Source organism: Triplophysa rosa, linkage group LG1 (assembly GCF_024868665.1).
Source record: "Triplophysa rosa linkage group LG1, Trosa_1v2, whole genome shotgun sequence".
Taxonomy (NCBI): domain Eukaryota; kingdom Metazoa; phylum Chordata; class Actinopteri; order Cypriniformes; family Nemacheilidae; genus Triplophysa; species Triplophysa rosa.
This window is the reverse complement of record NC_079890.1, coordinates 872,584-889,786: the sequence shown is the minus strand read 5'-3', so window position 1 is coordinate 889,786 and position 17,203 is coordinate 872,584. Positions and strand designations below refer to the sequence as shown.

At 42.0% G+C, this 17,203-nt stretch overlaps 1 protein-coding gene across 2 annotated transcripts; it reads right to left on the bottom strand.

Annotated features, from left to right (window-relative positions):
• Positions 1-757: 757 nt before the first annotated feature.
• Positions 758-15,005, bottom strand: sb:cb1081 (NACHT, LRR and PYD domains-containing protein 1 homolog). Of its 2 annotated transcripts, XM_057346192.1 has the most exons (15): positions 14,864-15,005; positions 14,068-14,161; positions 13,234-13,403; positions 12,986-13,024; positions 12,622-12,747; positions 12,389-12,441; positions 11,954-12,018; positions 11,373-11,587; positions 11,054-11,301; positions 10,832-10,972; positions 10,099-10,222; positions 5,097-5,126; positions 4,956-4,994; positions 4,393-4,667; positions 758-4,293 (listed from the first exon to the last, which is right to left on the bottom strand). In XM_057346192.1, the coding sequence occupies exons 1-14, from the start codon at positions 14,868-14,870 to the stop codon at positions 4,396-4,398; spliced, it is 1,623 nt and encodes a 540-aa protein (XP_057202175.1). In that variant the 5' UTR covers positions 14,871-15,005; the 3' UTR covers positions 758-4,293; positions 4,393-4,395. The 2 variants fall into 2 exon arrangements, with proteins under 2 accessions (XP_057202175.1, XP_057202167.1); XM_057346184.1 differs by having other exon boundaries at positions 758-4,667.
• Positions 15,006-17,203: the final 2,198 nt, after the last annotated feature.

The window sequence follows — 17,203 nt, the reverse complement described above, 5'->3', positions numbered from 1 at the left end:
CAGAGAGAAGCAGCTGAAGACCCACTGAGAATGAGATTCGCAGTTTGTATGTACAAACAGTGTTTCCAAGAACTATTCACTTATTGACCTTGTTTGAGCATTTGATTACGAAACGTGATGAAACGCCATGACTATGGACGTGTAAACATGAACAAAGACGGATTTTAACTGTTCAATGAAAATTACTGCTGGTGTGTAGTTTAAAGGGGTTGAGTTCACTCACTATTACATAGTTTTTGTTGTCTGCCAATAGAAACACAAAAATAATTTATTATAAAAAAATAATAGAACTTAATAACCTATTTATTGTGCATTTGGGTGAATTGTTTTAATATAATACTATATACGACAGCTCAGAGTGTGGAGATATGATGCAGACCTGAAGAACTTAGCTTGTCAGATACTACGTGATGACGTCGCTGATATGCAAATTAGCGCGTGACTTCATCTGGCGACATTTAGCGACTTTTCGGGCAGGCTTTAGCTACTTTCCATTGAAAAGAGTTGGCAACACTGTTTCTGATAACAAGCAAAAGAAACTAAGAGCCTTCACTTGACTAAACGTGTCTCCAATATATAGAATTGAGACTGCGATACAAAACTCAACTGCTAGATGTCAGTGAACCATACGGTTTCTTTAAATGCGAACTACAGGACCCATTCAACGAATCGTTAATTTAATACAATTATTATACAATAAAATAAACATATAAATGAATATTAACATCAATTAAATAAAATATAAATTGTTATATTATTAGACATTAGCCAAACACAAACCAGAAATTAACTGGGGGTCAGGTGCGCCCGTGTCCGAAGAAACGGTCTATAGACGGCAACAACATAACCGCTATGCGGCCCAAACTTATCTTCTGGTAGACCTCCACAAAGAAACAATAACAACAATGTCCCTGTAGAGTGATTCTTTCATTTTAATATTTTAGTTTATATTCATTGTAATAAATCAAAAATATATATTTATATATATATATATTTATATATATGTATTTATATACAGTATATGTGTAATGTAAATAAATATAATTTGTCATAGTAGTAGCCACTAGACTGATAAATAAACAAACACAGACCCGAAGTTAACTTCGGACCGAACCGTCGATAGTTTTTACTTTTCAAATGTGAAATTGATGGACGTTTGGAGGAGAAATACATTTTCATCTGGTCATGGTCAAAGAACACAGAACAGTTGCAAAAGACGCCAAGAAAAAGCAACAGCAAACCTTCACATGTTCCCTTTCTGTCGGTCTCTCGACGTTGTGTCGAGCCGACAGATAGGGTTCGTTCCTGAGAACCAATCGCTTCCGACTTATTAGAAAAGGCCAATGAAATTGGCGAATGAAATTTGCATGCCGGACTCCGCCCCCGGATATCCGGGTATGAAAGAGAGACGGCGTGCCTCATTCATTCACCTTTTGTTCTTTGGAGCCTTCGCTCATGATCAACAAACTTCGCTACAAATAGCAACTACAAGACTGCCGGTTCTACGACGTGGTGCAGCGGACTGTCCCTTCCTGCGGCGACTTCCCCTGGGCGTCCCACGGGACTCAGCCACCACCTCGTCTGCTTCCCGTTCTGTGACGGCAGGACTACGGCCCTGCCGCCCGCTACGGCGAGCAGCGAGGGTGATATGAGGATTACTGTGAGCGCTAATCCGTCAGCCACTGGCTCGTGGACTGTTCACACCTCGTCTCGCTCGTCTGACCGTTCCCCAGGAGACGGTCCCACCGTCTTGGTCCTCAACCACGTAATCGGAAATGGTGCATGATGATGAGATGTCCGTTGCAGCATCGGAGGGTGACTTACTGGCATCGGACTCTGACGATTCCTCGGAGCTCCCTCCCTCAGGGCCCGCATTGCCTCTCCCAACGCTTGCGGCTGGATACATGGTACCTCGGGTTTGAGAGCGGCTCCAAGCCGCACTCGCCCCCAGTGCCATGTTTTTCCGGAAGTGCATGAGTACCTTAGTACGACCTGGAACGTCCCCTTTCGGAGCGTGCACATCAACTAGTTCCATCACCCTTTCTTCCCTCGATGGTGGGGCAGCTAGAGGATACGTCGATGTCCCCCAGTGGCTCGACCTAGACTCCCGTCCAAAGCATGTAGGTTCTTCGGCATCTTGGGTGTCGAGAGCTTACTCTGCTGCGGGCCAAGCTGTCCCCTCTCTCCACGCTATGGCCATCCTGCAGGTCCATCAGGCCAAGGTGTTGAGAGAGCTCCACGAGGGTAAGACCGACCCAGCGCTTATGCAGGAACTCCGCGCCATCACCGACCTCGCTCTACGGGCAACCAAGGTGACCACGCGGGCCCTGGGTCGGGCGATGTCCACACTTGTGGTCCAGGAGAGACACCGCTGGCTGAACCTTGCACAGATGAGTAACGCCGAGAAAGTCCGCTTTCTCGACGCACCCATCTCGCAAGGGGGGGCTGCTTGGTGATACTGTCGAGCCGCAGTTCTCGACAGTAAAGAAGCAGACAGAGGATATCAAGATGTCCTCCCCCGCTGCGATTCGGCCGCCCTCTGGCTGTCAAGATCCCGTGCACCATCTGCTTCCCAGCAGCCCTGGTCCTCCACTCAGGCGGCCCCCCGGAAGAAGACATCGAAGAGGAGACCACCACCCCGTCAGCAGCCACGGCGGAAGCCGAAGTGGCCCTCATGGGAAGACCCCAGGGAGATCGAGAATACCTTCGGGCCTGACCCCAGCCATTCCATCGCTGGTTGGTCGATCCGGGACGGTTCCTGCCCCGTCCCAACAGCCCACTTCTAAGAGTTTTCTCTCTCTCTGGGTGTCTATCACAGCCGCTCTCACCCTCTACATGACGGTGTTCGGCAACTCGACGTTGCGTCACGGCGAGACCCAATGTCGAGGATAATCAGCAGCTTAAGCACTCTCAATCGACGGTGCGTTGTGCTACTTCATCGTCTGGGTATTATCACAGCCGCTCTCACCCTCTACACGATGATGTTCGGCAACTAAACTCTCAGTCAGAGGCAAAGATGCTCCCGCGCTTCGGGCCGAGGTCGCCACCCCTCTGGTGAGGAAGCAATCATGCTCGTCCCTCTAGCCGAGATGTTCAACGGGTTTTACAGCCCGTACTTCATCGTCCCCAAAAAAGCGGGGGTCGCTAGATCTGCGTACCCTGAACAGGCACCTACTCAAGCTACTGTTCAGGATGCTTACGCAGAAGCGCATCCTGGCATCTATCAGATGTCAAGATGGATTCATGGCAATCGACCTGAACGACGCTTACTCTCATGTCTCGATTCTACCTCGTCATCGACCGTTCCTACGGTTCGCTTTCGAGGGTCAGGCATATTAGTACAGAGTCCTCCCTTTCGGTCTGTCCCTGTCCCCACGAGTCTTCATGTAGATCGTGGAAGCCGCCCTCACTCCCCTCAGGGAGAGAGGTGTGCGGGTACTAAACTATGTCGACGACTGGCTCATTTGACACACTCGCGAGATCTGTTATGTACACACAGGGACCTAGTGCTTCGGCACCTAGATCGACTGGGACCACAGGTCAATCGAAAAAGAGCAAGCTCTCCTCTGTGCAGAGCATCCTCTTTTTTGGTATGGAACTCAACTCTGTCTCCATTACAGCGCGACTGACTCAGAAAGCGCTCAGTCAGTGTTGAACTGCCTGAAATATTTCAAGCAGCCAGCGGCCCCCCCTGAAATTCAGAGGCTCCTGGGCACATGGCATCCTCGGCGGCAGTCGTGAGAGGTCTCAGGCTCCTCAGAACTAAGGTGAATGAATGAGGCACGCCGTCTCCCTTTTATACCCGGATATCCGGGGGTGGAGTCCGGCATGCAAATTTCATTCGCTAATTTTCCTTGATCGGAAGCGATTGGTTCTCAAGGACGAACCCCATCTGTCGGATTGACACAACGTCTCGTTCCCTCCATCAGGGAACCGAGGTTACATCCGTAACCAAGACGTTTTACATTAAAAAGCTTTTATTGTCTCTTGGCTACATACAAAACGGTTTAAAAAATCCTCACACCAGTGAAGAGAACGTGAGAATAGTATTATTGCTGCATTTTAATGTACTTATTTCTTGTTTTATGAATGATTTGTTGATTTATTAGATTGTTGATTTAACCAGAAGCCTCACTCATTTTCTTACATTTATGTTTAATGAGGTTATAAAAATAAGCCTTTAAGATGCATGCTCTGTTGAAATGTGTTAAAGACAGGTGTGTATGTTTTGTTCATCAAAGCAGATTTGAAGAAAACACATTGTAACAAACAGTTGGTGACTGATTTATCCATCTGTAGAAATAAAGCAGAAGCACGAGGTTGTAATATTCCCATCAATTATTGTCCATCAGGTGCTGTAAAACAGACGTGTGTTTTATAGTTTATAGTGACCTTTCACATCGAGTCGAGCGCCTCCTGCAGTTCTTTGGCAAGATTGTTTTGGTTCATCCTCTTCAAAATCATCAGAGTGACTCTTCCAGCACCGTCCTCTTGATATTGATCAATCATACAACTCACAACATCACACGTCATCTTATTCTCCAGTTTGCTTTTGGGGATTTGGGACTCACGATCGGCTTCAGTCAAATGCCATGTGAATAGTCTGAGATCCTCTGACTTCAGATCATCAAGACACTTCAGAAGGATCTCATGCACAGATCTTTCACCTGCAGCAGCAGATTATGAAGAAAACAACACTTCTTTTATAAAATGACTGTTGTTAACTTATTCAACTTAAACAAGATTGGGGTGCGACATACTATCATTATTGAATGTAATTCAGTTTTTGTTATGAGCTCATGTGCATCACACAGGAGAATAAGTTGCTGGTGGTATGAGCGTCAGTTGTGAACAGAGAGTCTAGTGTTGTCCCGCAGTGTCAAATGCATGTCAATCATTCAGGATCATGCTGTTTTACATCATTTAATCATCACAATTACAATCTCTTTTCTTACCACTTGAGCTGTAAGATCCTTTGCCTCCATCTGTAAAATCTGCCAAATAATTCAGTACAAATTAAAAGCAAAGTCGTATGAAAGCTGGATTTTCTATCAATGTGATATGTCTAACAATTACATGTGCACATTATTGCTTACCGGCTGCAGAAGTGTTCTGTTTGTAATCACCTAGAATCAAAGAAAAAATATTGAAAAATAATCTCCTACCTGCTGTGATCTTAACCTCTAATGGTTGTGTTTCGGCTTGAAAACATGATGTTAGCTAACTGCACAATTTGTATTATGGTAAAACTGTACACTTCATCGTGGACATAACTTCAATACAATCACAGTCAAGCATACTTATTGAATTGAACGTCATGTCGCGTCACAATTCTACTTCTTCAGAGTTGGCAATTACGTGCATCTACACAACTGAAGGTAACCTCGCCATGCAATATAACCAAAGGTGTTTAAGATATATCTAAACATGACAAACAATGTTCAACATCTGTCCAACGTGACACCTTTTCTATTGTGTTTAGTGCTCAAGTTTGATTTGTAGTGATCGATTATAGGATCTGAATTTCCTAAAAGTGCGTGCGTGTGTGTGTGTGTGGGAAGGGTAAACCCTACAGTATGGGGACAAAATGTCCCCACAAAGATGGCAATATCCAAAACACTTGTCCTTGTGGGGACATTTTTTGGTCCCCATGAGGAAACAAGCTTATAAATCACACAGAATGAACTTTTGTGAAAATATAAAAGAGCAGACAGTTGTGTGTGATTGTTAGGGTTAGGGGGAGGGAATATGAGATACAGTTTGTACAGTATAAAAACCATTGTGTCTATGGAATGTCCCCATAAAACATGGAAACCCAACATGTATGTGTGTGTGCGTGCGTGCGTGCGTGCGTGCGTGCGTGTGTTTTCTAATGATTATGAAATTCTGACTTGAGAGTACAGACATACTGTACATTTTCTGTTGTATTTAATTTCGTATTTTCTTATCCTTATTTTTCCTTATTATAATTCTTTATTATTTATTGCTTATTTATAAATATATATATATCATTATTTTGTATTATTTATTATTTTTACAATGTTTATTAGTTATAGATCATATTCATTTCTATCTAGTTAATATATGACTTTTCTTCATGCTATGTTCTACATTCTGTTGGATGTTGCGTTTGTATTGTCTTCACAAGTAGATATGGGTTTGTGGTGGTCTCATTCTCAAGGTTCATAATAACGTCACAAGACAATGTTGTGAAGCTGTCTATGTTGGTATAATAACACCTGCACAATGTGTTTCTAGTCAGGCGAAGTCGGACAAAGTTAGACATACTGTATATGCCTAGTGTTAATTTTGTTATATTTGTTAATTAGCTATTTTTTATTTTAGTCTTTATCTTATTAAGTCATCCTTGTCCTGTTTGTGTTTAGTCGACTAAATGTCTATGCATTTTCATCTCGTTTTAGTCCATAGTACAAACTTAGTCACATTTTCGTCATACTGTATAATGGTCAAAATGATTTTTGATGATTTATGTACGAGACTACTGAAGTGTTGTCCACCCCGCACTAGGACATGGTAGCCTCATAACTCCCGGAGGAAGTATTTCAGGGCCCGAAATACAGCCATCATCTCGAGGCAATTGATGTGCCAATCGAGAAGTTGACCTCTCCAGACCCCCTGGACTGGATGGCCATCTAAGACCGCTCCCCAGCCCGTGAGGGAAGCGTCTGTCATTAGCATCTTGCGATGACAACACGGACCGAGAGTGGGACCTAAAGTCAAAAACCGAGGTCTGAACCACATAGAAAGGGTGCGAAGCCCCTGGCGCGTCACCCTTGTCTGCCTCTGGGGGTTGGGGGGTACACGTTCTATGGCCCCTTTGACCAGCAGAGTTTGTAATTCTTGTGCCAACAGATGCGCTCGCTCCGGTTGCACGGACGTGAAGACCACGCCGTTGAAATGCGTAGGGCAATGTGCAAATTGAATCCTGTAGCCCTTGACTACGGTTCTTTCTACCCATGGAGAGATACCTAGCAGTAGTTTCCATGCTGCCAGCTTCTCTGAAAGGGGTATCAATGTCGGCACTTCGTCTCGTTGGGGGGATGCCAGATGTCTGGCGTCCTAAGATGTGGCAGGAGACGATCGAACATCTAGCATTATTTTTGAGCCTGCTAATCCCCGAAACGCAGGTGGCGGCGGAGATTGCAACGCAGCTTTGTGAGGGTGCCGAAGAGGAGCCTCTAATTTCTCTTGGAATTTTATGCACCCCTCCCCGGGGGGGCACACCCCCACAGTCCCGGGCACACATGTCTCAGGATCTCTTCTTCTTGGCAGAGATGAAGCGCCTCAGGTCTGGCCCTCCCGAGGCGGCCTGAGGGGCGTGGTGGGCCGCTCCCCTGCCTCTGCGAGGGGGGGCGCGATTCGCCACACTCTCCCTGATGGCCTCGCGCCTCAGGTGCAGACACTTCAGACGCTTGAGCACGACGGGGTAGATACCTCACGAACGCATCCTCGTGGCGTTTCGCCTCCTCGGAAGGCGAGATCGGGGCATCAAGGAGGAACGCCCGGTCCCTGTCCTTGATGCCCGTGAGGTTTAGCCACAGATGCCTCTCCGTGGTGACCAGTGCAGCCATAGAATGGCCGATAGCACGGGCCATCTGCTTGGTAGCACGGAGAGACAAATCTGTGGCCCGGCGTTGCTCTGCAAACGCCGTCTCATCAATCACCCCGTCAGTGCTCACATCATCCAGCAAGTCAGCCTGGTATGCCTGCAAAACCGCCATGGTGTGCAAGGCAGCACCTGCCTGACCCGCTGCCTGAAAAGCCTTCCCCACCAGCGCAGATGTAAGCCTGCAAGGCTTGGTAGGGAGAGAAGGCTTTTTCAGGGACGATGATGTCCCAGGGGAGAGATAGCTCGCCAGCGTCTCTTCCAGCCGGGGCATCATCGTATACCCCCGTGGTCTCGCGCCAACGATGGTTGAATAAACCAACGTCGATGGCACGAAGACACGGGAGGAATGAGTTTTCTGCCACGAGCGAGATAGCTCGCCATGGAGATCCTCGAAGAAAGGGAGAGCCCGATGTTGGGGCTCATCCCCCCGGCCACCCGACAGATATCTGTCATCAAGCTTTGATCCCTTGGGGGACTCTTGTTCCTGTGGCCAGTCGAGTTTGAGCCTGTCGACTGCCTTGGTTACTGCCCCGAGTAAATCCTCAGTCGCCTTCATGTCGCGAGAGGACCGCCCCGAGGCGGTGCTTTCTAACCCCGCAGAAGACCCCTCGTCCTCCGCCGGCTCAGAAGAAGTGCCGGGGCACGCTTCAGAAGCGGACGCGAGGACGTCACGGTTCGGCGAATGCACAGGAGAAGCAGACGGATCCGTCTCCCTTGCCTCAGCAAGATCAAACCGCGAACCCCAGGACGAGGAAGACGTGGCTCGGTCTCGCTTAAAAAAGCGAGCCAAGCACACAGAACCCGGAAGTCAAAGACGTCGCAGAGTTCGCACTCTCCCTCAAGTCCCCGGGCGGCATGATCAGCCCCCAAGCATTCAAATCAGAACTCATGCTTATCGAAATCGGAGAGGATCCTCTCACAGGGAGAGACACATCTCCGATCCGAGTCAGCCATGGTAAGATCTCTCACTTAGCTTATTTTACACTAGGCTAAGTGACTAATAAAGTGCTTACATACTAGTGTAAAAAAATACTATTTTCTTTCTCTTTTGTGTCACACTGAGAAAAATAAAGAAGAGGGAGACTTCTCCCTCACAAACACAGACGCGCACACACACACAAAGCGGTCCTTGAAGACAAAAGAACCTGAAGATGCGTCCGCTTTCACACATATTTATAACTAGCAGGTGTGGGGGTAATTAGCCACATGACCTGCCGAGGTTATTTAAAGCCAATTCTTGGCGTGTTTGACACACGTGCTTCACAGCCGGTCGACCAAAGAAGGTTCTCCCATAGCGTTTGAAATGCAGCATCGAGTGTAGCTTTTGATAAGGAACTATGTTTTTGGCCTAATGGTTGTGGCCTAATGGTTAGAGAGTTGGACTCGTGACCAGAAGGTTGCCGGTTCGATTCCCAGGGCCGGCGGGTAACAACTGAGATGCCCTTGAGCAAGGCACCTTACCCCTACTTGCTCCCCGGGCGCTGTAGTGATAGCTGCCCACTGCTCCGGGGGTACGTGTGTTCACTACTCTCTGGATGGGTTAAATGCAGAGGTCACATTTCGTTGCCTTGTACCTTCGTACATGTGCAATGACAATAAAATTGAATCTAAATCTAAATCTAAATGTTTTCTCTCTACAATAAACTTTGTTCATTTTATTAAAATGTTTATTAATGCTGTTCTTCAATTCTGACATCCAAGTCTGCAGGATAATCGAACTTTGGCATACATATTTCACGATAATGCAACAGCGTGTTATTTATACGCAATTCATGAGACCGTTTTGGATAGTTACATCTATCAGTTTTGGCGTATTAACAAGATGGAACAACACTTTCATTTTGCATCAATTACAAGATCAGATATATCAGAGTTAGTTTGCTTCCACAACAAGCCTTGTTTCTAATGGGTTTCTCATGGGGTGTCACAGCGCTCATGTCCGGCGTACAATTGCGGCCAAAAGTATTGGCAGCGACATAAATGCTGTGTTTTGCAAAGTTTCTGCTGAAGCTGTTGTAGTGTTCATTCACGTTGTTTAAATATTATTATGCAGAGTGATCTGATGTATTTTAAGTAACTGCAAAATAAGCAACTCTCCAGATGTCAATCCCATATAGAGAAGCTGTGGCCGATCCTCAAAAAGTGAGTGGACAAGCAGGAGCCCAAAAGGTTATGAAAAACAAGGCCCAACACTTAAAATATTGACTCTTTGCATATATTATGTTTTTGCCAATAAATGCCTTTAAAACTTAAGCTATCCAGCACACCGTAGAAACATGTGGAAAACGAATCTACAAAACAGACGCAGCAAAATTGCAAAACACAAAATTGTCACTGCTAATTTTTTTGGCCACGACTGTAGACGGGGGTAACAGCATCAAATGTTTATGATGAACAACAGGTGCCAGGCACCTCTGAGGTTCAGATGAAAATTAAGAAAATAAAACAAATGAATGAATGAATCTGACCTTTGCGTATCGTGACGTCCCAAACAATATCACTTTTCTGTTTTATCAGCTGCAGGGAGAATTCCTCTTTTGGAGATTTAATGAATATTTCAAAGAACTCCAGATTGTGTTTGAGCTGTAATATCTGATGGAGAATAAAGGAAAAGGTTTGATGTTTTGGGCTGAAAACGGCGCAGGTGTATTATTGAAGATAACATGTTTTTGTATTTCGACTACAAAGTCTTAAAACATATTTTTTAAGTGAAGTAAAATAATTGTGACTCCTTTAGGGCAGTGGCTCTCAAACTGGGGGCCCCATGATGGATCCAGGGGGGGGCACAGATTTTGTGGCATTATATGAAATAGAAATTTATCATAAATTATATGCAATCAAACAACAGCAAAATAAGACCATCAACCACAAGTATTGATGTTCCAGCATTTCATAACAGAATTTGTTTTTGGTTTTAATTACAATTCTAAGTTTAATATTATAAGTATTTGTATGGGGGGGCAACTGGTTGACTAATACCATGTAACATTTCTGTTCATTGAAATGAAATAAGACGTCATCCTAAATATTTTCTGAAAAACTCATCAAGAGCCAAGGCAAAAATGAAATAAATTGAAATTTGTACATTTCAAACAATATAAATCATAAAATGTAAGAAAAACATAATAGAATTGCTAGAATTTAAGTGAAATTAAAACCGAAACAAGTGCAGTGCAATTGTAAGCCCACGCAGTAAGTTACCTCGGGTGTGATATCAGAACGACGTTCAGATTTCTTCCCTTTCCTCAGCGTTTTGAGTGTAAACCAGTCATTCATCTGAAGTGAGCGCACAGGTCCCGGCTTTTTGATGAAGGTACTTCCACGCTCCTCTTCATTAACAGCCTACAGAGCAGAAATGTTATACATTTCATAAAACATCAGACATCTGACCGTCCCGACGCGTTCAGTTGAAATGTGACGTACCTTACTCATGTGTCTATCATCTGGAATCAGGTAGACGTGAAGGGTCAGGTGAGTTTTGACAGTCTGATAGATCAGCGTTTTACAGTGAAGTTTCACAAGAAGGTGGATAATCCTCATCACAAGACCTTTTGCTGAAAATGTGTTGTCTAAAAGTTTAGCGTGGAATCGAGTCAACACGCACTTCTCGAATGAAACCGCACTGTCCTCAGCGTGAAGAACTTGGACTGCATCCTCGACGTTACCGCCACCTGAAAGGCATTACACTTCAATTTTATTTTACGTAAAGTGTTGAAAATTCTTACATTTAGTAAGAATGTACCTAAACAGAGAAAGTGAGGTAGATGGACTGTCTTCAGTTCTCCTGAGATGACCTTGATGTCAATCAAAGGGCCGCAGGGTGTTAAATTCCCTTGATGTAGATCATCACTCACAGATTCCCAGTCACACGTGTGATATTCCAGCTCGACGTCACCAGAACATTCAACACGAAGACCAGTTCTCCTGCACTCATAACAGCCTGATGCAAGCTTCATTCTGAAAGAAAACAAGCCAATGACGATCATTACAATCATCATGTCAGGCAAAGCAAGAGACAGAACGCAGGCGCAGACAGCTTGAGGATAACAAAAGACTTTAATTAACAAAAAGCAGGGAAAACAAAACCCATGAGGGGGTAAAACAACACAGAATTAAGAAAACAGAATAACAAAATGATTGGACTAAACTAGGCTATAGGACATGAAACAATGACAAGATGAGGAAATGAGACAGGGAAGCACATGGCAAACCAAAAACAAACAATGGCCATGTGCTTCCACACAAAACACCTGGGTCTTTCATGATCGTGACACATCATTTAAAGAACTGATGAATCGATGAGAAATAATAACAATAAAGCACCTGTACTTCATCTGGACATCATCTGACATCTCCCCGGGGTCAGTCAGTTTCCATTCACATGAATCCTGTCAAAGTATTATCTGTGTCATGTTGGTCAGATAAACTGCCACGTTTAAAAGCAAGAAAAGCCATCTCAAAATATGACATCTGGAGTGACTAGAAGTGTGATTTCGTTGTCTGTCGTGATTACAGAGATGGAATACAGAATGTATTGCGATTGAAAGAGCATGGAGGACTAATAGCCGAAATCTACTATAAAGCAGAGAAAAGAACACAGTGTGCAGACAAAGAGGACAGGTAACTGTTGTTAACATTCTGTAGGTTTAAAAAATGATATTTGTACGTTTTCAAACAAAGAGAATTTCACCAAACTATTTAATGCTATAGCTATGTATGTATATGTCCTGAAATCAGGCTGTGCCGCTCATCACTCACTTCAAACTCTGAACAGGTCTCACAACTGAAGGCGAGTTCAACACAATCAGTATCTGAAGCGGAAGCAGAACAAAAGTCACCAGAAACCCATGAATAATTCATGCTTCTTTTTTTCAGTTTTTAACTGTGAGTTAGCACCTGACACAGGGAGAGCATTAAACTGTCTTAGATATTAATGTTCCATTTCGTTTTCAAAAACTAAATTCTGTCTACATCTGGTACATTTTCATTACCTTGTGATTGATCATCATCAGGTATGATTTTTTCCAACTCTTTAAGAATAATGTCAAGATATTCTCTTAAATCTTCTGAACATATTCTTGTCATTTCTTTGCGGTGCTTGATGAGTTCTGAAAGGTCTGCGGGATATTTCATGTTTTTATTGGTTAATAAATTTGAAGACAACTACTGTAAAATAATTTGAAAAAAAGTGAATTGTGAATACACAGGTTGATATGTGTGAATGTGTTTTATGTCATACGGGCTTAGAACAACACGACAGACGATGGACAATATCTGCTTTTAACAACTACTTGTCCTTTTTTTGAGTGAAATATTTTTAATGTGACTTGTTTGTACACACGAACAGCTCAGTACCTTCCGGTCTGATGACATCCATTATGCGCGGTACAGACACTGAAACCCAAGAACAAACATATGCTGAAGTATTATAAAAACATTAAGGGGCGGTTTCACAGACAGGACAAAATAAGCCCCCATTGACACACATTTTTATTCCTACTATGGAAGGTCAACGGGGGCTTATTTTAAAGTGAACTACTGCTTTAAGATGTGTCTGTGAAACTGGGCCTAATGGTTGTTCACTGGTAAAGCAGAAGTCTTACCGCTCGAGGCACACGGCTGAACAGGACATAAATCCTTTTTCAATGCTTGCTTTGTATTGTGGATTGATTTTATTCCTGACTGGATGATGCTGTATATTGTTGAGAAATCAGAGGAATTCATCAGCGATTTTGCTGTTTTTTTAATTGTCTGCCTTTTCTTAGTGAAGCCGCTGGAAATAAAATAGTGAAAGAGAAGGACAACAATGACATCTCAGAAATCTGAAAGAGAATTTCTTCTGTGAAAAACTGTAGCTACAGTGTTTCAACACAACCGCGCGACTGCACGTGAAATTTCAAACAGTATTTCTTTTTAGTTAACAAAGAAGTTAAACATTACCTGTAACAAGAATCACAATTAATATTTTTTTTATATACTGTACATTTCAACAAAATAAGCTCACCAGTAATGCATTTATAATGCAGACTTGCCTAAATATAAATCTTTAATTCAATCATGTTTAATACATATTTGTTGAATGTACTGTATATAAATTATGTCATGCAAAAAACATCACAAGTAGCTGTAATAAAATTACTTAATAACGAATATTGCACAGTAAAACAATTCACCAATTTTCGCTGCCTTAAATGTTTAAGTTAAATTAGCTTTATGAGTCAACTGAACTTAATTATGTAACTGACTTAAGTCCGTTCAATATAATTTAAGTTTAATTGACTCGTAAAGCTAATTTGTTTCAACCAAAAAGAATAATGAAGCTATTTAACTTAAGTTTTTAAGTTGGATTTTTTACAGTGTAATCCCTTACTTTACTTTTTTCAGTATACACTAGCAATTATTAGTTACTTATGAAACATTACAGAAAAGAGTGATACCTCTCTGGTGTTATGTCACAGACACGACACAGCTCCAGTAATTCGTCAACATATGTTTTCAGAAGACCTTCCAGTTCCTTGGAGTTCTTGTTATCTTCATATAAACATGAGCAGAAGGAAACATATTCAATATTTGCCCAAAAAGGACATTTCTATTATTATTTTCTACCCATCAGGTTGTATCAAACTTTGTTTCATGCACTAGACAGAACGTAGACCACACGTCACAGGTTTAATTTATGCAAAAGCATCATTAAAGTGTCATAAATGTGGTTTATATCATTTAAGCTTTTAATTTAAGACTGGTTGTACTGATAGACAGATTTTTTTCACATTCTTTGAACATATTGTTGTGTTTTGTAGAAGAAAACATCACACAGGTTTGAAATGACATGAAGGTGAATAAACTATTGAGTGAACTATCCCTTTGAAAACTGTTGAACTACAAAGTATTTGTTTTATTGTGAAGGGTGTGAGCGTAAACACTTTCACTTTCCTCTCGGCCCAGACTTCATTTTACTATGTAAATTTAGTGAGAGAGAGAGAGGCATACAATAAAGAAAGTAGTTTGTATTTACAGCTGCGTATCTTAACGCAGTTGAAGTCAAATGATGTCAAACTCACATTTCCCACAAAATCCTTTCGACAGTTGAAATGTTAAATCGTTGTAATAAGCTTTCTGTTGTGAATCGCTTTGAGAAACACACTGGTCATGTATGTATAAGACAAAACTATGTAGAAACACTGATCAGAACATGTGAATGAAGAGCAAACTTTAACCTCCAGTCACACTCACCTGCCATCTCTGTCCGTAATAAAGTCTTCAGCGTGAGCTCGTGAGGGACACCATTATTTCAGGAATGTATTTCTCCAACAGACAGCGAACCAACACCAGGTCACCGCAAACAAACCCGCTCCGCCACATATCAGTCCTTATCCCGTTCCCATCTGACAATGTGAAATGTGTTACATCATCAGGAAGTAAAACCAACAGAACGTGTTTAAACAGAAAGCACTGATCCTGAATCAGTGCTGACGGGTCAGAGTCAAACATTTCCTTGATTCCACACATCTTGACGCCTGTTGAGTTGAAATGTGGCTCTCTTCTGTCAGACTGACTGGAGGTGACAGAATAAATGATAAATAGATTAAACCAGTGGTTCTCAAAAGATGGATCCGGGGGGGCACAGATTTTGTGGCATTGTATGAAATATAGAAATGTATCATAGATTTTATGCAATCATCAAACAACCACCAACCAAAAGAATTGATTTTCCAGCACTGTATAACTGAATATGTTTTTGGTTTAATTAAAATGATAAGTTAAAGATTCTTTATTTGAAAGTCTTTATTTGGGGGGGGCACAAAGCAATGCATTCTACACAAAGGGCGCTTCACAACGAAAAGGTTTGAGAACCACTGGATTAAACAATATACACTCTTAAATAAATAAATAAAGGTTCTTCACAGCGATGCCACAGAACCATTCGGTCAAAGATTCTTATGAGAACCATTTCTTTTTTTATTGATCCATATTGATTTATTGACACTCCTTATCAGGATTCTCTCTCATTCGGTTCCGTCTCAGCCTCTGTTAGCTCTAAAATGACATTTTGAAACATGCATCAAAGGCTTGTCCTTAAAATATATTTAAGGACAAAAACCTGACTAATATCTTGAAATAAAACATCAGAATAATGTCTTGTGGTGTGATGAGCGGAATAATTGACTGAATGATTCCTTCCTGAAATATCATGGGATTTGAGTTGGGATTTTGGTTCCGAATGACTGGCTCTGTCCCTTTCTTGAGCCAGGTGGATTGAATAATCCGTTAGATTGCATAGAAAGATGACTGAACATTGAAAGCAGTTCAAGGAATAGGCACACATCCTTCCATCCGAATGATCTTTCCTACACCTCAATGTTTTATGAGAAGACAATGGATCATGACGGTATACAAGACACTGTGAGACATTTTTATCGTGACCAATATAACATTTAAATAGACATGCCATAAAAAGAGGAAAATATAACATACGTGAAGAATTTGCAATAATACCAGAACATGACGATAAAATGAACATTTACTGAGATTCAGTAAATTCTAGATTGTAGAATCTATTGGTTTGTGTTCATGGACACGAATTCGCCCCTTTAATCATGTCAGGCAGCACAAACTTTTTCGTGTCACTAGCAGGACTTTCAATTTACAGACCGCCACTGTACAAAAAACACAATTTTCTGTCAGCTGGAGCGACTGAAATATACCGTAAAATAACATTTTTCCCTGTAAAATTACAGGATATAAAGATATATAAATAATAAGTAGCTTTCTCAGTTTTTCTTGTAAATTTGCGGTCTTTTTTTTCAGTTTTTGACCGTATCTCAAAAATCAACTATAAAATAACCGTTTTCCCTGTAAAATAAATGGCTTCCCAGTTTTTTCTTGTACATTTGTGGTCTTTTTCGGTAATTTATGTTTTTGTACTGTATTTAATAATACATGAAAAAAAATTTAAGTTCTTTAAAATTATACGTTGAAAATCTGTAAAAAATATAAACAATTCTGTAACATTTTGTTTTTTACAGTGTACATTTATATATTTATAACCTGATTTCAAAGGAAGTCTTACATATTTTAGGAGGTGGCTAACCAACACTTTACCTCAAAAATCACAGCCCTAAAGGTTAATTTAGCTAAAAACGGCAGTTATATGAGGTGGCAAAGCATTGATAAAGACCCACCGTAACCCCGCCCCTAAACCTAACGTCACAGGGACAAAGTCAAATCATAACAAAATATACTAATGCGAGCATAAGAATTCACATGAATGGGCCACCTCGTCAAATAGGTATGAATTCCCATCAGATGGCGTTGACTTATGTTTATACATATGAAAGATACGGTATATTAAAATAAGTTAGATTGAAAGTCATGATGCTTATCCTAAGAATTCAAATAGTTTCCTTGTTTTACAAATGAGCATCTTTTGTTCTGCTTTGCATGAACGTGATGTGGTGTGGACGTGTGGAAGAGAAAGACATTTACATCTGGTCATGGTGAAAGAGCACAGAACAGTTGAGAAAGACGCCAGAGGAAAAGCAACAGTAAACCTTCACATTTAACAAAGTCAAG

What these genes read in the sequence shown, in the direction of transcription:
- sb:cb1081 (XM_057346184.1), bottom strand. An exon ending in TGATGATGATCAATCACAAG is followed by an intron (nt 12,442 to 12,621) that starts GTAATGAAAATG and finishes CTTCCGCTTCAG; the next exon opens with ATACTGATTGTGTTGAACTC. An exon ending in ATGATAGACACATGAGTAAG is followed by an intron (nt 10,973 to 11,053) that starts GTACGTCACATT and finishes TCTGCTCTGTAG; the next exon opens with GCTGTTAATGAAGAGGAGCG.